The sequence below is a fragment of the Sarcophilus harrisii genome, chromosome 5, assembly GCF_902635505.1.
Source record: "Sarcophilus harrisii chromosome 5, mSarHar1.11, whole genome shotgun sequence".
Taxonomy (NCBI): domain Eukaryota; kingdom Metazoa; phylum Chordata; class Mammalia; order Dasyuromorphia; family Dasyuridae; genus Sarcophilus; species Sarcophilus harrisii.
The window spans coordinates 18,607,425-18,634,188 of NC_045430.1; the positions used below are offsets into that span (position 1 = coordinate 18,607,425).

General features: G+C 46.6%; 1 protein-coding gene across 1 annotated transcript; it reads left to right on the top strand.

The window, feature by feature from the left end:
• The first annotated feature begins 299 nt into the window (after nucleotides 1–299).
• PRDM4 (PR/SET domain 4) lies at nucleotides 300–26,497 on the top strand. Its single transcript, XM_031937704.1, has 11 exons — nucleotides 300–571; nucleotides 5,353–5,486; nucleotides 7,778–7,963; nucleotides 8,829–9,626; nucleotides 11,302–11,451; nucleotides 12,238–12,356; nucleotides 14,211–14,296; nucleotides 24,173–24,300; nucleotides 24,495–24,812; nucleotides 24,928–25,096; nucleotides 25,282–26,497. The coding sequence occupies exons 1-11, from the start codon at nucleotides 561–563 to the stop codon at nucleotides 25,592–25,594; spliced, it is 2,412 nt and encodes an 803-aa protein (XP_031793564.1). The 5' UTR covers nucleotides 300–560; the 3' UTR covers nucleotides 25,595–26,497.
• The last annotated feature ends 267 nt before the right edge of the window (nucleotides 26,498–26,764 follow it).

Consider the following 26,764-nt stretch of genomic DNA (forward strand, 5'->3'; position numbering starts at 1 on the left):
GTGTCGGGGGCTCTGGGGCTGGGTGGGGTCGGGCTCACGGGGGGAGGGGAGGGCCCGCCCCGATGGGGGGGGGCGGCACCCCGGGCGCATTGCAAAGGCGGGAGCGGGGAAGAGAGGGGCGGGGAAAAGGGGGCGGCTTCAAAGGGCCCGGCCGGAACAAGTTGCCCGCTTGCCCTTCCCCTTCCCCTGCCCGTCTGGCGTGTGGGCGGGTTGGACGCGGGAGGGCCCGCAGAATATTTATCGGGTTGGCATGGTCCCCCGGCCCCTCCGGCCGGAGGGATGCGCTTGCAAAGTTACCTTTAAAAAGGGGTGTGTCCAGGGGCGGGGCAGGGGTCGGTGGGGGCGTGGCCGACGCCTCAGCCTCGCAGTCTTCTCTCGCGCGCAGGATTCGGTCCCAGGCTTCCCCGCGGAGGCCGGGGATGCGCTGCCGGGGCTCCCCGCAGGACTGAGCGCTCCCGCCCCGGGGGGCTGGAGGGCCGGAGCCCCCCGAGGGCCACGCCGAGGGACCGGGGCCCTGACCCTTCCCCCCACCCGCGGCGCTGACCCCTGGCGCGGAGTCCATGCATCCCAGGTGAGGCGTGGCCCCGCCCCCCGCGGCCCCTCCCCCCAGGCCCGAGGATGCTGAGGTCGGGCGCGGGCGCCCCCGGAGCCTTTGTTTGCGCCGCAGGGGGGGCGTCCCCGGAGACCCGCCGGGCTCGGGCTGCCCCTCCCCTCGCAGCCCCTCTGGGAGCTGGGGAGAGCTCGAGCGCAGCCGGCGGGGGAGGGGCTCAGCCGGGCCGGGGTCCGGGCCAGACCCTGCGGCGGGGAGCTGGCGTTCTAACCCCTTCCTCCGGGCGCCGCAGAGCGTGGTTCTCATTGCTTTGCACTTCCTCCCCGGGGCTTGTCCCAGGCCCCTGTTCTCGTTAATGTTTCCCCTCCGGAGGACGCTTGTCCGGCTCCCGTCCTGCGCTGCCCGCGCCGGGCAGGGCCCCTCACTGAGCACGGCTGGCGGCGCAGAAAGCCCGGGGCGGGGAGTGGGGCGGGGGGAGCGGCTCCAGGCCGCGCGGAAGAGACGCGCCGGGCCCTGGGCTCCTCGGGACCGTGTGCGGGGCCCGCAGGAGCCCTGGGCCGGGGCCAGGCAGAGGCGGGGCCAGGTGCTGTCGGTCACTTACCGCTGGGAGGCTGGAGGAGCCGGAGCCGCTCCGCGTGCCTCAGTCTCCCCTCTGCGGTAACCCTGGGGCAGCCTAAAGTTCTGCCCTGGGAAAGAGGCTTTTGGGCTAAACCTCCCGCCCAGCGGATCTTGGCTCCCTGCGAGGGAGCGCCCTTTGCCAAAGCAGGTGGGCACCTGCCGCCAGCGCCCGGGATGCGGAGCCAGGGGAGTGCCAGGGGAGGGACCCGAGTCCCTCCATTCGGAGGCCGGCTCCGGTAACTGTAGCCTCTCTTGGAGGAAGAGAGTAAGTTACTCCTTCACCGATGTGTTTATTTAGAACTGTCTCTCACCAGGTAGGTAGCGATGACATCAGAGGTTGGTGATTGACATTCTGTTTGTGAAGGGAAGGTGCGGGTTCAAGGACCAGACTCCCTGGCTTCTGCACACCTGTTGGGATCAGACTTAGCACTGGGCAAGGGGAAGGCACGGGCTCGGTTAAAGATGCTTGGCCTAGGGCCTGCCTTCTGCCCGAGGCAGCCAGGGTGACAGTGGAAGGCTGGAGGGCTCATGTGGCCTCCACGTTGTTCATTTCATAAACAAAGACACCTGTGTGTAAAGTACTCCCAGACACCATCTGCTGAGCCTTCCCAGCTGCCCCTCTGCACTCAGGTCTGAGGAGGCCCTGGAGGCCACACCCCATTTTGGTTCTCTTGCTTGAAGGCTGCCCACCGGGCTTAATTCATTCCTCCTTCTGGAGACTGTTTTCTTGATGGGAATAGGAGCTGAGGGCTTTTACCAGTTGGGATAATAGTAGCAAAGAGGCCGCAGCCATATTTATGGCAGAAGTCCGCATTAATTACGTTAGCCTTTTCTTGGCATTCTTGTAACGTTGCTGGTGTTATATCCTCCAGAAAACACTGGAAAGTGAAAGAATGATGTGACTGGTCTATAATCTCACAGAATACCCAAAAGTTAAAAGTTAGGGCAGGTCTTTTTGGGGGGAGAGGGACGGGGAGGGGTGTGAGAGATTTTTGTATCCTAGCATGGGATACATTGAATCATGGAAAGCTGTTTGAGCAGTTCCACAAAATAATAGCATTTCTATAGCACCTATTTTGTGTCAGGCACTGAGTCCTATGCTAAGCTCTAGGGGTGATGATAAAAGTGATTAGCACATGGTCTCTGGTCTCATAGAGCCTGTAAACTTGTAATGGGCCGGCCTATACTACAACATGAAGAAAAACAATATAAAACGGAATTCTAATGGGGTCTTACTTGAGGTCCTTAGAATAGAAGAACATTTCTAAGCAGGGAATAGGGAGGAGATGGTGTTTGAATTATGTTTGGAAGGATAAATGAGATTTCAGAAGGCAGAGGTGCAAAGAGGAAAGGTACAGCAAGAGCTGGAAATAAGTAGTGGGAAGGGGATAGGGCAAATGTGGGACAGATGCAGGGAGTATTCACTTTTCCTGAAGTATATGGTACATAGTAGGTAACGATTAGTGATATGAGAGAAAACTAGAAAGACATTGGCCACTCCAGATAGGAGAGTCCCTTGAACATCAAGTTAAGTAGGAAGTGTGGGTTTGCTTGGAGGCAGTTAGAAGTCCCTGAAGGTTGTTGTGGACGCTAAGATCTGTGTACAAGGAATATTCATCTTGCCTGGAGGCTGGTTTAAGGGAAGAGAGACCAGATCTGAAGCTGTTGAAGTCTTCTGGGTAAGGAGCAGGTGGCACTTAGCATGGACAGTGATCTGGAAATAGAAGTGGAAAGACGGATGTCATTCTGCTGTGGACATAGGATAGCCAGGTGCCTGACAGGATGGGGCAGATAATAATAAGATATTGGGAAGTATAAATCTCCGGAAGCTTTGGGATTTGTTTCCTTTTCATTAGGGGGATAGGGTTTGCACTGATTTTTACATAGTTTATTGCCTGGGTACAGGGGCACATTTTAAAAAATTATTTAAAAATTTTTTAAAAATATATATTTCCTCACATGTAAATAACTATTTTTAACTTAAAAAAAAAACGTACTTGAGTTCCAAATTCTCTTCCTCCCTTCCTTCTCCTCTCCTTGAGAAGGCAAACAATTTTATGTAGATTATATATGTGTAATCATGCAAAATGTTTCCATATTAACTGTAGGACAAAAAAGAATACAGACCAAACCTCCCTGCCCAGAATAATGAAGAAATTTAAAGACAAAAAGTATGCTTCAAAATGTATTCAACGTCCATCGGTTGTTTGTTTGGAGGTGGATAGGATTTTTCATCACAAGTCCTTCATAATTGTCTTGAATCACTGTATTGCTAAGTCATTCATTATTGCTGTTACTGTGTACAGTGTTCTCTTAGTTTCACTCCACATTTCATCACTTTGTGTAAGTCTTTGTAGGTTTCTCTAAGAGCATCCTGCTCTTCATTTTTTTTAAAATTAAAGCTTTTAATTTTCAAAATATATACATGGATAATTTTCAACATTCACCCTTATAAAACCTTGTATTCTAAATTTTTTTCCTTCCCTTCCCCCTACCCCATCTCCTAGATGTCAAGTACTCCACTATATGTTGAACATGTGCAGTTCTTCTCTACATGTTTCCATAAATACTGTGCTGCACAAGAAAAATCAGATCAAAAAGGAAAAAAATGAGAAAGAAAACAAAATCCAAGCACACAACTACAAAAGGAGTGAAAATACTATGTTGTGACAAATACTCAGTTCCCACAGTCCTCTCTGGGTGTAGATGGCTCTCTCCATTACAAGACTATTGGAACGGGCCTGAATCATCTCATTGTTGAACATCCATCAGAACTGATCATCGTATCATTTTGTTGGTGCCTTGTACAATGATCTCCTGGTTCTGCTCATTTCACTCAGCATCAGTTTATGCAAGTCTCTCCAGGCCTTTCTGAAACTTATTTCTCCATCACAATCATATCTTATCATTTGTTGAGCCATTCCTCAATTGGTAGACATCCTCTCAATTTCCAATTCTTTACTATCACTAAAAAAGCTGGTATAAATATTTTTCTGTCTCTAGGTCCATTTCTTTGGATCTTTTTGAGATACTGACCTAAAGTCCTATTGAAATGGTCAAAGTTTAAGCACATTTAAAGCCCTAAGGTCACATATTTATGTCTGGGCAAATTTTATGACTTGGGAATGTCATGAAGTTAACTGAGCTTTGAATATTTAAATAGTCCACTTACCACAATATGATTGTACCATCCCTTTCTTTGGCTACCTCAGGTACTGTGAGTTTGTTAGGGGGAAAAAAGTTTATATAAGAGAGGTTTTGTTGAGATTACTTTCTAGAACTAAATCCCCTTTGGGACTCCCTTTCGCTCTTGGGCACCAAGTTTTGTGTGCACTTAGACAAGGAGTCAGGATCCCGCGGCTTGGAGAATTCCTCCTGCTAGCAACGCTCTCTTGGTATCTGCTGCCTGGTCTCTGGTGCTGATGCTGATAAGGGATGAGCTAGAGTTTGGGTTCTGATCTGAACTGGTGAGTGAGTGACGGTGCCTTTGTCTTGTGATTTCATCCCTAGCTGCCCCACCGTTAATGCCAGTGGCCGTGGAATGGATGGGCTAGATCGTCCGCAGTGCCTGAGGTCTTTCCAAAGAAATGTTTGAAACATTCTTATGTTAGAGAAAAGTATCCAGTGGTTTTGTTTTCAGTGAAGTTATGGTTCTGAGGACAGACTAGTGCCTCACATAGTCAAACAGTGCCTTAAGATACCTCTGACAGGCAGGTAGGACAGGTGCTGCTGTCACTGCCCATTTTACAGATGAAAAAGAGGGGAAGTGCCTCTCCTATGGTGGTCCAGAGATGGAAGCCCAGCTTGGGGTTCCGCACCCTCCCCTGCTTAAGCCAGGTCTCAGAGCTGGTCCTCAGACAAGGCCTATTAACTTGTCAGCCACATCGAGGCTCCCGATTTCCTGTGTCATGTGGTTTTGTTCTTGATGGGGAAAGCAGAGGTGCAGGCCTTGGGGCAGGATTAAAAATGAGGAGGCTTGGTAGTTTGGTTGTTTATTTTTGTTTTAAACCTAATTGTAGAATTGGATGTTTGGCAGAGCGCAGAGGCCACTTTCAGAAATGAGAGCCGTGGATGACTCTTTTTCCCTTGTCCGGTGGACGTCTGAGGGCATTGGAGCCATGGGCTGCTGCAGTATACCCTGGACATCAGTGCTTTAGCTGCCAACCTGCTGTGTTCTTTTCTAGAATGAATGAGATGAACCTGAGTCCCGTGGGGATGGAGCAGCTCGCTTCATCTTCTGTGAGCAATGCCTTGCCAGTCTCAGGAAGCCACCTCGGCCTGGCCGCCTCACCTACTCACAATGCCATCCCTGCCCCAGGTGAGTGATGAAGCCCTGCTGGCACCAGCCTGGCATTTAAGGCCCTTCAGAGCTGGGCTGCGTCTTCCTTTCCCAGATGCAGTTCCAGAAACTTGGCATTCCCTGCCTCCCACCCCATGCCTTTGAAGGGCTCTTGCCAGGCTTGCCCTTTCAGCTCGGACAACCCTGGTCCTCCCAACACCCAGGCCACCTCTTTCCTGCCTCCCAAGTGGTTCTTGCTCTCCAGCTTCTCTGCTGCGTGCCATATCCCTAAGAGGTGTAAATACAGGGGAGGGGGCAAGGACTTTGTCCTTCTTTCCTATTTCCTCAGGCCCTGGCACAGGCCCTGGCACATGGGAGGGCCATAAGATTGGCTAATTCTCTTTAGGGCAGAGCACTTGGCCAGGCTGCCCCACTCTGGGATGTCTGGGACAGGAAGAAGAGAGGGACCATGCCCTGGAGGTATCTCTGCTGTCTGCCCACGGCACCCTGCCGAGCCCCCTCCAGAAGAGCTCCTGCGTGCAGGGCCTTGGAGAAACCCTTCTCTCCCCTGAAAACTTTGTTCTCAGCCAAACTTCTCCAGAATTAGGGGAGCGCAGTCCATGTCGGGCAGAGCAGCAGAACCAAGGAGGGGCACGGCTGCCCGCTGAGCTGCTGGGGGTGGGGGGTGCTCTGCTCCTGAAGCCCACATTGGGCAGAGCCACAGAGACAAGGAGGGGTCACAAGCTACACTATGTCTACATTCTCTCAGAGGGCCCGAGTTCAAATCCTCTTCTTTTCACCTGTGAGACAATGGGCAAGTCACATCCTCTCCTAGGCCTTAGCTTCTCCTTGTTGTGGAATGAGGGGCTTGGGGTTACATGGTCTTCTAGGCCTTAAACATATCAAGTTTAAATTTAAGATTTTTAATCATATTTAGTATGGCTTTTCACCATTTATGCACATCTGAATCATCTCTGAATAACCAGTTTATTGGGTCTTAAAATCGTCAGGATCATTTTGACTCTTAACTGGTTATTGTATAACCATTATTAAAATCCAGGAAAGTGAGGATGTGGATTTGGGGTCTGGGCCTGTACTCGATCTCACTGCAGCACTGGTTGTGGGATCCATTCAAGACAAAAGACTAGGCATTTTTCCTTTCCTTTCTTTTCTTTTTAATAATGGCTTTTTGTTTTCAAAATACATGTAAAGATAGTTTTCAACATTCACCCTTGCAAAATCTTGTGTTCCAAATTTTTCTACTTCACTTCTCCCTACCCCCACTCCCCTAGATGGCAGATAATCCAATATATGTTAAACATGTGCAATTCTTCTAAAGGTGTTTCCACAATTACCACACTGTACAAGAAAAATCAGATAAAAAGAAAAAAAAGGAAAAAGGAAAAAAAAATAGCAAGCAAACAACAAAAAAGTGAAAATGCTGTGTTGTGATCCACCCTCAGTCCCCAAAGTCCCTGTCTGGGTGCAGATGATTCTCTCCACCGTAAGATCATTGGAACTGGTCTGAATCGCCTCGTGGTTGAAAAGAGCAACGTCCCTCAGAATTGATCATCGTATAATCTTGTTGCCATGTACAATGATTTGGTTCTGCTCATTTCACTCAGCATCAGTTCATGTAGGTCTCTCCAGGCCCCTCTGAAATCATCCTGCTGATCATTTCTGATAGAACAATGATATCATGACATTCATAAACCGTAACTAATTTAGTCATTCCCCAGCTGATGAGCATCCACTCCATTTCCAATAAAAACCAGTCATTTTTCCAAGAAAGCTCTGGGTGGGATAGTTATTATTTACTAGTGTCCAAAGGAGCCTCCCTTCTCAGTGAGGGGAGAGCTGGCCTCCGAGCCAGGACAGCCGGGTCCCAGGCCCTCCTGCGTCATGGGCAGGTTCAGTAATGTTAGTCCCCGCTTCCTGAGAGGGCTCTCTGTGCCTCTAAAAGCCTGCTTTAGGACAAGGTCTTCCTGACAGGCCACCCCCTGTCCCTAGTTTAAAAAATATATTTAATGGTGCCTCCGGTCTCTGTATCACCCTCATTTCCCTTTTCCTCCACACCAAACTCTGCCTTATTTGAAGAAAAATGGTTGTGCCAAAGCATCAAATGCAAACACCTGGTCTGGTCACATATGCAGGGTTCTGTCCCAGGAGTCCCCACCCCTCTCTTACACAGGAAGAAGTAGCTTTTGTTATTTCTTCTCCAGGTAACTGGGACTTTTCTGGATGGAAAGACGTTTCTGAGATTTCCACCAGTGTTTTCCGAGAAGCTATTTGGAAGTTTTAACATAAAAGGAACTTCTCTGTTTTTGCAGGACTGCCCGTTGCAATTCCCAACCTTGGTCCCTCCTTAAGCTCTCTGCCTTCTGCCTTGTCTCTGATGCTCCCGATGGGCATTGGTGATCGGGGGGTGATGTGTGGGATACCGGAGAGGAACTACCCTCTCCCTCCCCCGCCGTACCCGCACCTGGAGAGCAGCTACTTCCGGCACATCCTACCTGGTGAGTCCTCCGGCCTCTTCAGAAAGGCCGCCTTGTGCTTAGTTAACACCCTCTAACACTCTCCTCTTGTTCAGGGCAGCCATCCATGACCCTGCTTTTAAATGGCAGTCACTCTATTTCAATCTAATGGGTTTCCTTTGTGATCCTCTGAATCTTATTTTATTCACTGACAAATGAGAAGGGGACGGCCTACAGGCTCCCCAGACTGACTGTCCAAAGGTCCAGGACACCCCGGTGCCGAAGAGCCCCTGCTTTCAGGCAGAGTATCTGCACCTTCAGGTGTCCAGGTGCCGGCCTGCGTGTTCCTGACCACAGTTGGGGGGGGGGGGAGCAGCCCCTTCCTGGGGCCCTTCTCCTCCCTGCCCGCCCCCTGCCAGCCTAGGGCTGGCTGTATAAGTCGGGAATGTGTTTTCCCCAGTGCCCAGCCTGCTGAGGGTCAGGGGGTATTTCCAAGGAGGCCCGGCCACTTGTGAACTTGGAAATGTCCCTCTCTGGACGTTCTGTCCTTGTTTCAGGTGGTCCGCTCACAAGCACTTGGTCTGTGGGGGTCCCTCTGCCAGACACCAGTCTGCCCCTGAGTGTCTCTCCTTTTGGGGTGACCCCTTGGGTCTCAGACCCACACAGGATTGTCAGGACACCCAGCGTGGGGTCATTCGTCGTCCTCCTCTCTAATTCTCGCCTCCAGCAAAGGGACCCCAGGAACAGCCTCGGGTTTACATTTGTGTGGATGTGATGAAACAAGCGTGGAAAAAAGCCTTGAGCACAGTGCGGCTTTTTGCTAGTTCAGAGTCCTTGGTGAGTCCGGCGTGTGCCCCGGGCACACCTGCTGCGCCCAGACCCTCATTTGCTCTCTTTCCTCCCTCAGGCATCTTGTCTTACTTGGCCGACAGGCCCCCTCCTCAGTACATCCACCCGAACTCCATCAGCGTGGACAACAACCCCGCGCTGGCCATCCCCAACAACCCCTCGGCCTTAGACCCCTATCAGCCCGGCGGCAGCGTCGGCCTGGAGCCGAGTATCGTGCCCATGGATTCGCGCGTGGTCGGTGCCCACGGGGCGCAGGGTCTCCATCCTGGGGACGGCCACGACGTGGCTCTGGACACCGCCATCAGCATGGAGAGCGTCTCCAGAGTGACCAGCCCCATCTCCACGGACGGCATGGCGGCCGAGGAGCTGACCATGGAGGGGGTGACTGGGGAGCACTCCCAGATGCCAAACGGCTCCAGGAGCCACGAACCTTTGTCTGTGGACCCGGTGGGGAACAACTTGGCGGCGGAGGCCGTGGGGCACGGGGGCGTGATCCCTCTGCACGGGAATGGCTTGGAGCTCCCCGTGGTCATGGAGACGGACCACATGGCCGGCCGTGTCGGGGGGATGCCCGAGGGCGCCCTCGCCGACTCCATCCACACGGTGGCCATGAGCAGCAACTCTGTCAGCGTGGCCCTCTCTACCTCACACAGCCTCGCCTCCCTGGAGTCCGTTTCCCTGCACGAGGTGGGCCTCAGCCTCGAACCCGTGGCCGTGTCCTCCATCAGCCAGGAGGTGGCCATGGGCTCAGGCCACGTGGACGTCGCCTCGGACAACCTCTCCTTTGTGCCGCCGTCCCTGCAGATGGAAGACTCCAATTCCAACAAGGAGAACATGGCGACCTTGTTCACCATCTGTGAGTGGGCCCGGTGGGGAGCAGGGGAGAGCGGCGACATCACAGTAGCCATCTTGGGCAAGCAGCTCAGCTTGGGGGGATGGGGAATGTGATCTTGAGCTCAAATTGGCTTTTGTGATCAAGTAATGCTCCCCCCCCCCCCCTTACATGACTGAAAGATTATTTCAGACGTTTCACTTCTCCTAAGAATATTTGCCTAAGGTTGTGAATGGCACTCTGCCCTTTGTGCACATAAGCAAAGACCTTGGAAAGTTTCCAGTCTTAGGATCCTTGGTTTCTCCCTCATCACACATAGAGAAACCTCTTTTATTTATTTATTTAAACATTCTAAAAATGGTTGTACTTTTTTTTTCTCAGTAAAAAATATTTTTTAACATTTTTTTCTTTCTTTTTTTTTTTTAACATTTCTTTCTTTTTGTCAGTGATCACAGTTGATCACTGTACAATAGTGCTTTTACTCTGTACAGTATTGTATTGCTTCTGTTTAATTCATTTTATATCTGTTCATAGAAGTCTTCTCAGATTTTTATTTCACCAGCAGTGTATTAATGTACCAATTTTTCCCTGCCCCTCCAATATCTGTTGTCTTCCTTCTCTGTCATATTAGCCATTCTGACAGGTACTGCAGAGTTGTTTAATTTGCATTTCTCTAAACAGTGATGTAGGGCAGTTTTTCATGTGAGTATAAATGGTTTTTATTTGGAACTGCCTGTTCCAATCCATTGACTATTTGTCATTTGGGAAATGACTCATGCTTTTATAAATTTGACTCTGTTCTCTATTCATTTGAGAATGAGACCTTTGGCAGGAAAATTTACTGTACAAAATATTTCCCAGTTTCCTATTTTCCTTCTAATCTTGGCTGTATCAGCTTTGTTTGTGCAAACCCTTTTTAATTTGATTTTAATCAAAATCATGCATTTTGTATCCCATGATCCTCTATCTCTTATTTGGTCATAAAGTTTTTTCTTCATCATAGATATTACAGGTAAAGTATTCTGTGCTCCCCTAATTTGCTTATAGTACTACTCTTTATTTCTAAATCATGGTATAAGATGTTGGTGTATACCTAATTTCTTCTAAATTGCTTTCCAGTTTTCCTAGCAGTTTGTCAAATAGTGAATTTTTTTCCTTAGTGCTTGAGTCTTTGGGTTTACCAAATACTAGATTACCATGGTCATTTACCATTTTCTATCTGGCTGCTCCACTGTGCCATTGGTAATACAGTTTGGAGATTTGGTATGGCTAGGCCACCTTCCCTTTTCGTATTTTTGTTGATTTTCTTGATATTCTTGAACTTTTGCTCTTTTGAATATGTTTTTAAACCATTTTTTCTAGCTAGATAAATATTTTTGGTAATTAGATTGGTATGGCATTGAATAAGTAAATTGATTTGCAGTCCCCAATTTTTAAGAATATAAAGGGAGAACTATTGGTCTCAAGATTGAACAAGGGTCTTGTCTGTTGAATCAGAAGGAAATTTAAGATATCAGGCCTTAGAAAAGGATATGCTATGGTGATGAGGTATGATGGGAGTGTGAATTCTTGATGTAGTTCAGATGACTCATTTTTGTACTCAGCTCAGATTTTGTGAAAGTGTTGCTTAAAGAAAAGCCTGCTGAGTTCCATGATCCATTCGGGCCTCATTAAAATTGTCTCATCTTCTCATCTCCAGGGTGCACACTCTGTGACCGAGCCTACCCCTCAGATTGCCCTGACCACGGACCGGTGACTTTTGTTCCAGACAGCCCAATCGAGAGCCGAGCCAGGCTGTCTCTGCCAAAGCAGCTGGTCCTCCGCCAGTCTCTCCTGGTGGCAGATGTGGGTAAGAGCCATAAACCTGCCTGCTCCCCCCCTCCCTGCTGCTAGTTGTAAGGACAGGTGCTTCAGGGAGATCACAGCTGGCCAGGAGCAATATTTATGGGATTTAGGGATGGTGGCAAGAGCTGTTAAGTGTAACTCAGATTTAAGTCATTGAGAGAAAACTCCCTTTCTCAGAACCATCTCATAAGTTGGTAAGATAACTCTGGTCCAGCTGAGTCTTCTTGATTCCCCATGGACAGGTCAGGGGCAAGTTTATCCTTCAGGCTCAGCCTTCTCAATGGCAACATGGAAATAACATCAGGAGTGTCACAGAAGAAGAGAATGGCTGGCTAAATACATTTCCCCAAGTTTCACTTAAACTAGGGAGTACAAGAAGATTTGTCCCCTTCTCAGGTTCTCCCAAAACCTGCTAAACTTTCTGGAAAACCACAGATAAACCTAAATTATCCACCCAAAGTGTTTCCTTTGATTTTATAATTTGGAGCAGAAACATTTATAGCATGACCTCTTTAGATTCTTTTCTGAATGTTAACTCCAGAACAGCAGGTTTTGAAGAATAGACAAGCCAAGGATGAACCCGATCTCTTACCCTACATCATCTCCATATCACATCTTCACTATTTGTTAAGAGGGGCTAACAGTTAGGTCCAGGCACCTGGCAGGTGTTGGGGAGGAGGCTCCAAAGTTCCCTGCCAATGGGACTTGGTACATGTGCCCTGCCCTTCTTTCCCTGAACCTCTGGAACTGGCTTCAGTCCCTTTGATTGTTGGATTCTTCTGCTGCTTAGGTGTGTGGACTGGAGAAACCATTCCTGTTCGGACTTGCTTTGGGCCCTTGATTGGCCAGCAGAGTCACTCTATGGAAGTAGCAGATTGGACAGACAAGGCAGCTAATCATATCTGGAAGGTTGGTGTTGGTGTGTGTGAATTTTCTATTAGAACTGGGGATGGAGCACCAGGCCTGGAGGCAGGAAGATGCCTTCCCATGTTCAAATCTGGTCGCAATCCTTCCTAACTCTGTGACCCTGGATAGGTCCCTTTACCATGTCTGCCTCACTTTCGTCATCTGTAAAATAAGCGGAGAAGGAAATGGCAAAATCCCCCAGTATCTTTGCCTGGAAAATCCCAAATGGGGTCAGGGAGAATCAGACAGCAACAATTCTATCTAGAAGAGATAGGGGACTGTGCCTTTGAGCATTACCTCTGCAGGCCAGTTCAGCTGATTTCTTGTTTAGTGTAATTGAACTGCTTTCTTTAATCCAAGTCCCCCTCCATTTTTTGGTTACATTTCATGCCTTGATGAGTAGGGAAAAGGAAAACTACTTGGAAGGGAAAGTGATATAATCACAAGATATCATCCATAAAAGTTAAGATTTATTTTTTTAAAAGGAATTTTTTAAGCCTTGTATAAAAGGTAGAAGGAAAGAAGTAGCCAAAATGTTTACATTTATACAGTTCTCTTATGTAAAATATTAGATTGCTTCTTGTATTCTCTTTGCTGCTGGAGCCCTGGCTACCAAGTAAGTGTTGCAGAGTGAAGCCCAGGCAAAGAGATTCTGAAAGTAAATGATTTTTGCAGCCCTTCTGTGGGGCGTTTTTGATTTCAGGAACTATATTGGTCTGAATGTAGGCAGTCATCCAAAAAACGAGATTGTGATGTTATGGGAAATAAAAAGGTCATATTGATAAATACTATTTCCCACCATGACCTTGTTTTGGAGTCAGCAGAGCCTGAACAGACTTTTACAGACAAGTAAGTTTCTGAATCAAACAGGGTTGCTCATTTGCCTTTTCTCGTGGCCCTCCTGGCCCTGTTACAAACCCTGCCATGAGATTCCCCCTATTTCCTGCCTCCTTCCCTGCCTGCCTTTTCATCTCCTGCCACTGAGATTGTTGCCTGTGAGTCCTAGCTCTAGCGCTAGTTCAAGTGGGTAGTAGTAGCCGAGTAATGAAAATAGGAGAAATGTTTGGGGAGAAGCATTCTTGGACCTCCCTTTCATCACTGTCCCTCATGGTTTTCTGTAACCTTATGGAAGGGAGAGAGAATTGATGGGCTTGGCAGAGGATTCCCTGTGTGAAAGGGACTGCTAATGGGATCGGTCACTGGGAACATGTTCACAGGTAGGGCTCCTCTCCCTTGGCTCCTAGTATCAATCAGCCCCAGGAATGTGTGTATACATCTGCAGGTCAGTGGGAAGACAGCTGCTTCTGGGGAGCTGAGCCAGGCTGGAGCTGAGGCTGTGCTCCTCAGGGATGTGGCGAGTCCCCCTCGACTTTGACACCAGCCAGATGGGGTGGAAAAGCTCAGCCTGCGTTTGTCCCTGTACAGTCCCAGGGCCCCACTGCTTGGAGTCTTTATTGTTGCAACCAAATGTGTTTCAACAGGGAATTCCTCCCATTTAAGTTGATTTGTAGACAATTAAAATTGGGATCTGAGACTCTTCCCTCTTCTTAACTCATGATATTATCTGATGGGAAAATTTGAAAGCCCCCAAAGTTCTGATGAGGCAGCCAAGCCAGTACCCAGGGTTTGCTCCTCCATTCAGACCACGGGCTAGGCGTGTCCTGGTGAAACATCAGGGCTTTGTGTGCCCCACAGAGACCAGCTGGACAGCAGGCACTGGGGGTTTGCATCCTAGTGTTCTGGCTGTGCTTGAGATGCAGCTGAAGTTACCAGGTGTCCTTGAGCAGCCCTGGTCAGTGATGATCTCTCCTACCCATAACCACTTCTCACTTTCTTTTTTGTGTGTTCTGCTGCCAGATATACCACAACGGTGTCCTCGAATTCTGTATCATTACAACAGACGAAAACGAATGTAACTGGATGATGTTTGTGCGCAAAGCCAGGTGAGACATCTTGGGGTGAGGAGCACTGGGGCCGCCGAGGTGCTTCCTCTGGGCAGGCCTGAAGGCTCTTTCCTTGCCACAACACACTGAGGTCTACAGGTTCTCACTCCTATTCCTTAGATGAGGGGGCAGGTGACAAGCCCTTTCCTCCCGACTCCAGATACAGGATTTTTCTTTTTCTCCACTATTGCATTTTACTTGAATGGTAGTTTTAGGGGAAATACATAGAAAATTCCAGGTTCATGCATTCTTCCAAACAAAAGGGCTATCTTTAAAGTTTTTAAAACTGACCACAAGATGTGTAACAAGTAAAAATAATGCTGAGGATGTTTTCTCAAGGTCAAGATCCCATTTTATAAATAGTAACATATATTGTTAGTAAAATGATCCTCTGGCCCCTCAGCCAAAAGCCAGGATGTGAGCCTGGGCATTTAATAGTTAGGCCAATGGGGTCCCATAAACTGGGTCAGTGGCCTCTCTGGATGAGCCAAGACCCTCAGTGAGCCCACAGGGGCTTTTAAACCCAAGGGGGTCTTCTTTCTGATTGGCCAGAAGGGTCATCATTTGGCCCTCCCCTGGCAAAGATAAGACCAGCCCAGTTGGGAGTTGGGCTGGCTTTCAGGTGGGGATGTTTATGCTCCTCTCTGGCAGTTAAGGACTGGCCCTAGTTACCTTGGCTAGAAAATCAGAATCATCCCAAATGGGGGACCCCCCCAATTTTGTCTTCCTTGTGGAGACCAGGTCACCCCACCTTTCAGCAACAAGGCAGAAGGACAGAATAGTTCCCTGGAGAGGGGCCTGGCCCATGCCATTGCTCTGTTTGCTGGTAAGCAGAAGCCGGGGTCCCACTTGGGAGGGGCTCAGCCCAAGCTGCTTAAAGATGTGACGTTCACTAAAGTAGACATGTAAGCTGAGGTTAGAGCTTTTTAACTTGGCATTGACTCCACTATCAGTTAATCTTTTTGGACTGACATTCATCTGTTTCATTCTTGAGCCCAGATTCAAGCTCCATAGACAGAAAAGCTTCAATGTTATTAGCTATGACTGCCCTGTGAAGAGAGTTAGTAAACTGTGATGTTGATATATTTAGGAAACGCAAATAACAATTGATAATCATATTTGATCCCCTTAAAGTTGCATGTATAAAAATCTGAACCCAATTTTTAGAACTGCTTATTAGACTATGCTCAAGATGTTGGTATCCCATTAAAATCATTTACATTTGAAATATATAATCATCCGATCTTGTTGCTTTCTCGAAAAATTTTTTTTAGCTTCAGCTATTCCCTCCAGCTGCCCATTCCCCCCCTTAGGAGGATGAAGTGCTGCTAAGGATCTAGTCCTATACATGATGAGCACATAGGTAACCTGACTCTTTGTAAGTAGATCCCTTCATTGCCTAAATTTAGTGGCCACCCAAATGAATTTACCTAAGAGATACTTATTTTACTCCCATTGTAACAGAAGACTTAGGAAGGAAACATATATTTACACTAGATCAAGTAATTAATTCTAGATCGTATCATACTAGTTGTCTATAGTAAAACATGTTCAGTTATTAACCACGTTCAAAGGAAAATAGGTATCTCACCCACACTGACCATTGCTCTTGAATCCTCTCTATGCATAAGGCCACCTTTAAGGTAAGGCTTGTATAGTTTGCTTGCATTTCCAAGCACGGCCCAAATACAAGTTCGTGCCAAAGACTTATCTTTATACCTGGACATGGAACTATTAGTAGTCACATGGGAAACCCAAGTACTTCTTTACCTAGTTGTTTAAGTTGTGGAAAGGACAGCTTCAGGTTAAATAACGTAGATCTTACATACCTCCATCTTATCATAGTAACTTAGATATGTTCTAGCATTAGTCCTAGTATTAAAGATTTAATTGTGTTCTTATCTTCTATTGACCACCTGCCATGGTTATTGACGTTTGTCATAAAATGAGAAAAGGACATAGCTATGATATATGCTCCCCCTAACTCAATGTCAGTTCTAAGCAGAATTCATAGAAGCTGTTGCTTGTATTAACAGAATGGAACAGCCAGAGGGGGACATGTTCTGCTGAAAGGGAGAATCACAGGGTAGTAAGTCAGGAGAGTCCTGCCTCAGCCCCTGCCAAAAGTCCGTTTTCCCTGAGGCAGAAATCCACCTGGAGCAGTTCACATTCATCACTCCCATTGGATGCTGGTATTATGGGCCACTGGCTAGGTGACATTTCCCAGCAATCCCACCTAGAATCAGACTCAGAATAAAACCAGTATCAGTCCTGTCAGTCTGGGTTTAATATATAACTCAATATGCATGATTACAGATATAACTCCATCATCCTTTTTACTGCTACTATAATATAAACTTTGTAAAAGCCTATCAGTCATAGAAGAGATGATCGCCTTTTCTTCATGACCACATTCTAATGTTTCCAAGCTATGGGGGGAACCTTGAGGCAGCAGCAGTCATTCCAGGCAGAGCAGTAAGTCACCAGATGGAGGAAGTAAAGGACCAGATCATAATATCTGGGGCTATTTTCTTCTCTCTTCTAAGATGAAAAGCTAGATCAGGCCAGTATTGGTCAGGACTTTTGTTTAAGTTCTGGGGATGGTTACAGTTCATAACTCCAGAAGATGAGATTTTGCTACCAAGATGTGGCTTTAATAAAGTTTAATGTAGGTAGAACTTACTTTGTTAATATGAGCTGATGTGTAAACTTTCCCAGTCCAGCTGGATGTGAAGGCTTCCACCTCTGAATGTTGAAGCTCTCAGGTGAACCTCATAGAACCTTACACTATATCACCAGCCAAACTAAAATGAACTTATCACTGTGCCTAAATAGCAAGGCTCAAACATCTTATAAAATAAACATATCTTTGAAATTATTATTAAATCCTAATAGCAACTGAGTTTACAACCTAACAGTGTCTAGATTGTAAGTGAAACCACTTTTTCTTTTTTAATTAAAGCGCTTTATTTTCAAAACATATGCCTGGATAATTTTTTCATTATTGACCCTTACAAAAACCTTGTATTCCAAATTTCTTCCCCCTTTCCCCCCACCCCCTCCCCTAAATGGCAAGTAATCCAATATATGTTAAACATGTTAAAAATATAAATTAAATCCAATTTATGTATACATATTTATACAATTGTCTTGCTGCACAAGAAAAATTAAAAAGGAAACAAATGAGGAAAAAAAAAACCAAAATGCAAGAAAACAACAAGAAGAGTGAAAATACTATGTTGTGATCCATACTCAGTTCCCACAGTCCTCTCTCTAGGTGAAAATGGATCTCTCCATCACAAGAGCATTAGCACTGGCCTCAATCATGTCATTGTTGAAAAGAGACACGTCCATCAGAATTGATCATCGTATAATCTTGCTGTTACTGTGTATGATGCCCTATTGGTTCTACTCATTTCACTTAGCATCAATTCATGTAAGTTTCTCCAGACCCCTCTGAAATCATTCTGCTGGTCATTTCTTACAGAACAATATTATTCCATAACATTCATATACCACAATTTACCCAACCATTCTCCAATTGATGGGCATCCACTCAGTTTCCAGTTTCTTGCCGCTACAAAAAGGGCTGCCACAAAACATTTTTGCACATGTAGGTCTCTTTTCCTCTAAGATCTCTTTGGGAATACAAGCCCAGTAGAAACACTACTGGATCAAAGGGTTATAGAAACACTGCTGGATCAATTTGATAGTCCTTTGGGCATAGTTTCATATCGCTCTTTACAATGGTTGGATCAGTTCATAACTCCACCAGCAATGTATTAGTGTCCCAGTTTTCCCATATCCCCTCCAACATCATTATCTTTTCCTGTCATCTTAGCCAATCTGAGAGCTGTGTAGTGGTACCTCAGAGTTGTCTTACTTTGCATTTTTCTGATCAATAGTGATTTAGAGTACCTTTTTCATATGGGTAGAAATGATTTCAGTTTCTTCAGCTGAAAATTGTCTGTTCATATCCTTTGATTGTATCTATTGGAGAATGGCTTGAATTCTTAAAATTTGAGTTAATTCTCTATATATTTTAGAAATGAGGCCTTTATCAGAACCCTTGAATTTAATTTTTTTTTCCTAGTTTACTGCTTCCCTTCTAATCTTGTCTGCATTGGTTTTGTTTGTACAAAACCTTTTTAACTTAATATATCAAATTATATATTTTGTGTTCAATAATGAACTCCAGTTCTTCTTTGGCCATAAATTCCTTCCTTCTCCACAGATCTGAGAGGTAAACTATCTTATGTTCTTCTAATTTGCTTATAATATCACTATGTCCAAGTCGTGAACCTATTTCAACCTTATCTTTGTATAGGGTGTTAGGTATGGGTCAATGCCTAGGTTCTGCCATACTAAATTTCCAATTTTCCCAGCAGTTTTTGTCAAATAGTGAGTTCTTATCCCAAAAGCTGGGGTCTTTGGGTTTGTCAAACACTACTAGATTGCTATAGTCATTGACTATTTTGTCCTGTGAACCAACCTAATTCCATCAATCGAACACTATTTCTTAGCCAGTACCAAATGGTTTTAATGACTGCTACTTTGTAGTATATTTTCAGGTCTGGCACAGCTAGGCCACCTTCACTGGCATTTTTTTCATTAATTCTCTTGAGATTCTTAACCTTTTGTTCTTTCAGATGAACTTTATTATTATTTTTTCTAGATCTGTAAAGTAATTTCCTGGGAGTTTGATTGGTATAACATTGAATAAGTAGATTAATTTAGGTAGTATTGTCATTTTTATTATATTCACTCTGCTTACCTGTGAGCTTATATGTACACAAACAGACAGACATATCATAGATATTTTTCCAGTTGATTAGATCTGACTTTATGTGGAAAGTGTTTTGTAGTTGTGTTCATATAGTTCCTGACTTTGCTCTGGCAGGTAGACTCCCAGATATTTTATATTATCTAGTTATTTTAAATGGAATTTCTCTTTGTATCTCTTGCTGTTGTACTTTATTGACAACATAAAATTGCTGATGATTTCTGTGGATTTGTATCCTGCAACTTTGCTAAAGTTGTGAATTGTTTCTAGTTGTTTTTTAATTGATTTTCTAGGATCTGCATATCATCTGCAAAAAAGTAATAATTTGGTTTCCTCATTACCTACTCTAATTCCTTAATCTCTTTTTCTTCTCTTATTGCCAAAACTGACATCTCTAATACAATATTGAATATTAATGGCGATAGTGGGCAATCTCATTTCACCCCTGATCTTATTGGGAATGGTTCTTGTGTGTCCCCATTACATATGATGCTTGCTGATGGTTTTAAATAGATGCTACTGATCGTTTTAAGGAAGAGTTTATTCCTATATTCTCAAGTGTTTTTTAATAGAAATGGGTGTAGGATTTTGTCAAATGTTTTTTCTGTATCTATGGAGGTAATCATGATTTGTTAGTTTGGTTATTGACATAGTCAGTTATGCTAATAGTTTTCTTAATATTGAATCAGCCCTGCATTCCTGGTATAAATTCTTCTTGGTCATGGTGAATTATCCTGAGAATGATTTGCTGTAATCTTTTTGCTAACATTTTATTTAAGATTTTTCTATCAGTATTCAGTAAGGAAATTGTTCTATAATTTTCTTTCTCCATTTTGACTCTGTCATTTTGGTATGAACACCATGATTGTTGACTTATTTTTCATGATTTTCTTACATTATTCATTTTTCTTTCCACTTTTTCCTCTGCTTCTCTTACTTGATTTTCAGAATCCTTTTTTGAGCTCTTTCATGGCCCGAGACTAATTCATACTGTTCTTGGAAACTTTGAATGTTTGGAGTTTTGACTTTGTTATCTTTTTCTGAGATGGTATTTTGATCTTCAAAAGCTTTTTCAATTATGATTACTAAATGTATTTCCCTCCATCCTATTTTTCCCCTCACTCTATTAGTTTGTTCTCCCTTTCTTTTCACCTAGTGCCTCCTCAAAAGTGTTTTGCTTTTGACTACTCCCTCCCTCAATCTACCTTCCCTATCACTGGCACCCCCAGCCCAAACTTCTTATTAGATAGATTTTTATACCCAATTGAGTTTGTATGTTATTCCCTCTTTGGGCCAATTCTGATGAGAATTAAGGTTCACTCATTTCTCTCCTTATCTCCCCTTCTCTGTAAAAACTTTTCTTTCATAGTTTAATGTGACAGTTTACCCCATTCTACTTTTCTTTCTCTTTCTCCCAGCTCATTTTCCATTCTCGTTCCTTGATTTTTTTTTTTTTTTTGGTACTGTCCCTTTATATTCAGCTCACATCTGTACCCTCTGTACTATTCCTAGCTGCTCTAATAAAGAGAACTTTTAAAAATGAGTTACAAGTGTTGTTTTCCCATGTCAGACTATAAACAGTTTAACCTTATCAAGTCCCTTATGATTTCTCCCTTCTGATTTACCTTTTTTATAATTCTCTGTAGTCTTGTATTTGAAAGTCAGATTTCCTATTCAGCTCTGGTCTTTTCATCAGGAATGCTTGAAAGTCTTTATTTCTTTTAATATATTTTTTTTCTTTAAAAAATTATATTCAGTTTTTCAGGGCAAATGATTCTTGATCTTAAATCCTTTACCTTTTGTTAGATCATATACCAAACCCTCCAATCCTCTGACGTAGAAGATACTAAGTCATATATTATCCTCTTTCCTTTTGGCAGCTTGCAATATTCTTTCCTTGACCTGAAAGGTCTGGAATTTGGCTGCAATATTCCTGGGATTTTCAATTTGGGATCTCTTTCAGGAGGTAATCACTGGATTCTTTCTATTTCTATCTTAGCCTCTGGTTCTAGAATATCAGGGAAGTTTTTCTTTGATATTTTCTTAAAAGATGATTTCTTGATCTTGGCTTTCAGGTTGTCCATTAATTTTTAAGTTATCTGTCTGGGATCTATTTTCCAAGTCAGTTGTTTTTCTAGTGAAAGCTCACACTGTCTTCTATTTTTTCCATTCTTTTGGTTTTGTTTTATTGTTTCTTGGGTTTTTTTTTTTGTTTTGTTTTTTTGGCAAAGCTTCCATTTGTGCTCAATTACAATTTTTAAGTTCTTTTCTTCAGTTAACTTCTGTACCTCTTTTTCCATTTGGCCAATTCTACTGTTTAGAGAGTTTTTTCTTCAGTGAATCTTTGTATTATCCCCCCCCCCCTTTTTTTTTCTTTTGACCAATTCAACTTTTCAAGGCATTCTCATTGGCTTTTTGTACCTCAATGTTTAGCTTATTTTGTTTAAGTTGTTATTTTCGTCATTATTTTTTGTGTCACTCCTTTACCAAGCTGTTGACTTGTTTTTCATGATTTCTTAATATCATGCATTTCTCTTTCCCAGCCTAGTCACATGTCTGATGCTCAGTTTATGAATCTGGTTTACAACCCTAATGGGAGCTTGGAAGTCCCTAGCAAGAACCCATTCCTGACTGTTTAAGATCTTTACCTTGCCTAAACACAACACACACATCCAATTTTTTAGCACCAAAATTATTAGCCAATCACTTAACAGCTAAGGAAAAACCTGTTCCCACTTTTGATACAAAGACAGATCCTGTGTCTCTCTTAAGGAGACATAGGATTTACCCACTGACTCTTATTTTCCACCCCTGCTTTCCCAGTGTATGTTCAATACACTGCCAGTGGGTTCCATCCTTTAGGGAAATGGTTTAAAAGCTAATAGAGAAGTCTCCAAAGTGAATTAAAGAGGTAATGTCACTCAGTAACATTAATGAAATTACAGCTAGAACAACAAAAAAAGTGATCTGCCATAACCACACTCCACAGGCTGATCCAGCCATAAGAGAAAGGGGTTTTCTTTACACTCATACACATATACTCACTCACAGAGGTAAAAAAAAAAAAAAAAAAAAAAAAAAAAAAAAAAAAAAAATCATCATCATCATCTCCTCTACGCCATTAGTGGGATATAAACCAATTTTCTCCATTTCCATAGGAGCCCTACTGGGATACCAGCTGGGAATAGTTCTATTGGCACTCCCCATTCCCCAAACTAAAAAAACAAAACAAAACAAAAACAAAAACCCAAAATCCATCACTAGGATACTTTGTGATTCTCTGGCTAGAATTGGGAAATTTTCAGTTCTCCAAAAAGTCTTGGAGATCACCAGGGAAGCAAAGTAGTTCCCACTTTTCTGGTAGAAATATGGGGTTCTCATTTGTGTAAGCTTGGAAGAATGCTGAAAATTGGTGCACGCTCAAATCAGCCCGATTCTCTCTCAGTTCTACTTGGAGAGATCTTTGAAGGTAACAATTCCCTTCAAAGGCAGTCCAGGGAATTTAACTGGCTTTTTAATGCCAATTATTTCAAACATATACACGGAATTGCAATTTTTAATACAAAAATATCCCCAAGATGGTCCTTACCTCCTTGCCCAGAGATCCTAGGTTTCAGGGGAGAGTCAGGTCACAGCCACAGTTTCCTAGAAGAAAAACACTCCTGAGAGGTGGACAGTGTCCACAAGGGCCCAAACAAGTGAGAGATTGTTTATTTAAGAGACCTGGGGGATCTGGCCTTCACCCTAAAATTCCTCTTAAGTCCCCAAAACAATAATAAGTAAAAATGATGCTGAAGCCCAGTTTTCTCCAGGGCAACAGAACATTTTACTCACAGTGACACTTGGACTGTAAGTAAACTGGTCCCTCAGCCAAAAGACAGGATGGGAGCAGGATCCAGCAGTAACCCATCAACTGGTCAGTGGCCTTTCTGGATGACCCCAGACCCTGACTAAGACCCATAGGGCCTTTGAAAGCCAAGGGTGTCTTCCCTCTGATTGGCCAGATGGGTTATCACGTGGCTCTCAGAGGCAAGATCGGCCCACTGGGTAGGTAGGCCAGCCTTCAGGTGGGAATGCTCAAGCTCCTCTCCTGGCAATTAAGGAGTTTTAATTGCTTGATGGGCTTCAGCTGGCTGGAGTAACCTTGGCTAGAAAACCAGAACCGTCCCAAACGGATCCCCCTGGTTCTGTCTTCCTTGTGGAGACCCAGTCACTCCTAGTTTCAGCAAGGAGGCAGCTGGACAGAATCGTTCCTGGCAGCCTGGCCCAGATGCCCTGGGAGGCGAGGATGTTGCTGGGATCCCTCAGTGAGGGACTGTGTCTGCTCTAGAGAAGTGGGAGCTGACAAAATGGGGGAGAGTGTGAGGGGCTGGCTACACTCACTGTTATCTAAGCATTCCCTTAGGCTGTGAACAATGTAGCTACTTTCTGAAGTTAGTAAGGAAACCCCTAGTTATCCTGGAGTGTGTTTTCCTGAGTGGGGGAAACCCTAAGTGTTCCCAAGTCACGGACTTGGGAGTGTTGGCAGGGAGCCCCAGCCTGGCCTTGCCCTCAGTCTGCTTGAAGGCTCCTGGGCTCAGTTCCCAGTTTATACCCTTTCAGTCCCTTTACTTTGGTTTCTCCCCCTGGGTCAAAAAGAACAGCTGTGATCCCTCCTCCAGGGACAGCCCTTCTAACAGTGGGAAGGTCCCCATGTCCCATCTTGGGGGGGCAGGACTCTTCCCCAGCCTTCCCTCCCCCTGTCTTCAGCCCATCCTCAGGTGATATAGACGTAGATGTGTGGTTGCCCACCTTCCTGCTTGTCTGTACCCGGTACTATATACACACCATGCCCCTCTCAGGGAGGAGGGGACAGAGTTCTGGGCCCCGCCTCCCTCTTCCTGGGAGCTGGGTCTCCTCATGCTGCTGGGGTGGTCTGGGCCTGGGGATCTCAGGAGCGGTCCACCAACACCCTAGGGAGTCCTCTCTGTGGGTAAATGTTGGGGAGCAGTCGCAGAAGGGCCTGATGTGGTGGCTTCTTGGGCCTGTCAGAGCAGCGCTTTTGAGGTCCCCGACCCCGAGCTTGACGGGCTGTCACACATGTGGTGTTTCAGGAACCGGGAGGAGCAGAATCTGGTGGCTTATCCTCACGACGGGAAGATCTACTTCTGCACCTCCCAGGATATCCCTCCGGAGAACGAGCTGCTTTTTTATTACAGCCGGGATTATGCCCAGCAGATCGGTAAGCTGACCCCAGGTCCCTTTCCTTCCTAAGTGACAGCGTAGGAATAATGGGAGCAGCAGAAACAAGCCTCGGTGCGGTGCTGACATGGGCTCCTGGCAGTGAGAGTTACCTGGGGAATGCAGCACAGGCTTCTTGTCCCGGGGCCAGCCTGGGGCCCAGACCGGGCCTGACCCCTGTGCTTTTGCCCGCAGGGGTTCCCGAGCACCCAGACATGCACGTCTGTACCTGTGGCAAGGAGTGTAACTCCTACGCCGAGTTCAAGGCCCACCTGAGCAGCCACATCCAGCAGCACCTCCCGAGCCAGAGCCACGGAGGCGGCGGCCACGGGCCCACCCACAGCAAGGAGAGGAAGTGGAAGTGCTCCATGTGCCCGCAGGCCTTCACCTCGCCCTCCAAGCTCCACGTGCACTTCATGGGCCACATGGGAATGAAGCCCCACAAGTGTGACTTCTGCAGCAAGGCTTTCAGCGACCCCAGCAACCTGCGCACGCACCTGAAGATACACACGGGTAAGGGGCTGGGCCGGGGCAAGGGGCCGCCACCTCCTCCTTCCCTGGGGCACCTTGGGGCATCCAGGCCGGGGGCAGGGAGGCTCACGGGCCCTTCCCTTGTGCCCCTGCGCAGGCCAGAAGAACTACAGGTGTGCCTTGTGTGACAAGTCCTTCACCCAGAAGGCTCACCTGGAGTGTCACATGGTCATCCACACTGGGGAGAAGAACCTGAAGTGCGATTACTGTGACAAGCTCTTCATGAGGCGGCAGGACCTCAAGCAGCACGTGCTCACTCACACGCAGTGCGTAGGCCCCGCCCTCTGGTTTCTTGTAATTGGGGGGGGGGGGATTGGACTAGATCTTTGGGGCTTGCTGGGGTGGGGGGGGTCAAGGGGAAGGAAGGTGAGGGGAGTGGGGGTGGCAGGGAAGAGTCAGGGCCCTGGAATGGGAGGGCCCTCAGTCAAGCTCTGGCCTTTGTGCCCCCCAGGGAAAGGCAGATCAAGTGCCCCAAGTGCGAGAAGCTCTTCTTGAGGACCAATCACTTGACGAATCATCTCAACTCCCATGAGGGAAAGCGGGATTACATCTGTGAAAAGTGTTCCAAGGCCTACCTGACCAAGTACCACCTGACCCGCCACCTGAAGATCTGCAAAGGCCCCGCCTCCAGCTCCTCAGCGCAGGAGGAGGAAGAGGAGGAAGAGTCAGAGGAAGAGGAGCCAGGAGAGGCCGCAGGGGCCGAGGGCTGTCGGCTGGGCAGGGCCGTGTATGCCGCCGCGGAGGTCCTCCCTGGACACAAGTGAGGCCGGACCGGGCGGGTGCGGGGAGAGTAGGGGGACCCAGCCAGCAGCCGAGACAGACTAAAGGACAAGGGGCAAAGCACTTAGAGAAGCCTGGATCCTCCGGCCCACCTTGGGAGGGAAGACCGGACCACAGACACAGAGCTTGCAAAGGGCCACGTCTGAGCCACATCTGAGCCACACAGAGCCTCCGGGCCCAGCGACCAGTGGGGAATTGGATCCTCTGTAGTGTCTCTCCTGCCTCGTGGCTCCCCCTTTTATGGTCAGCGCATCGTCGCTCCCCCAGCCAGAAGGCCCGTCGGGGCTGCAGCCTCAATCTTGGCTGCCACGTGGGTGCCAGAAATGAGTCTTTCTCCTTGGATCTGGACTCACCTGTGACACCCACCGTCAGGGTTTTGGGGGCACTGATGTTTCATAGGGGAGGCCAAGGAAGCGAGGCTGGAGCCACAGAAGTGGGGCTCTGCCAAAAGTGGGGGGTACCAGGGACTAAAGAGGGGTACCACCTGCAGGGTCTGCAGGGTTCTGAGTAGGGAGGTGGTTACTGGGAGACCTGCCAGGCAGGAACAGAGAAGGGTCTGCAGCATTTCAGGCAGACCCTTGAGGTTTTATCATCCACACTTCCAAGTGTGGCTCTGGGGCTCTGGGGAAACCAACACCCTCCAGGGCCCTAGAACTGCTTCCAGGCTCTTCAAGCATGAGGGGCCCTGCACCCCGGGCCTGTAGCGCCTCTTGGCCGTTGAGGAGGGGACACTGTCTGGCACAGATTGCTTCTTAGAGATGGCATTCTCTGGGCTGGGCGCGGAGGTGACCGGGAAGGTGTTGCTGCTAAACTATTTATTGAATGAATGTTTTTCATTCAAACCTGTACTCTAGGAAAAAATTAAATCAAAACCAATTTTTAAAGAAGAGGCCCATTTGCAGTGTGTGTGAGGGTGTGTGCACGTGTGTGCATTGTGTGTGTGTGAATCCCAGCCGAGGCAGATGTTGTTCCATCAGCATCGAACGGGGTCCCAGGCAGACAGTGCTCTCTCTACCTTGGAGGCCGTCCTTCCCACCCCCACCCCCACCCCCACCCCCCACTGCTGCCTCCTTTTTCTCCTGTCTCGGCTCCTCCACTCCTGAGCTTCTCTGAAGGAAGGAAGGTGGTGAGAACGTCAAACTCGGGGCGCCGGC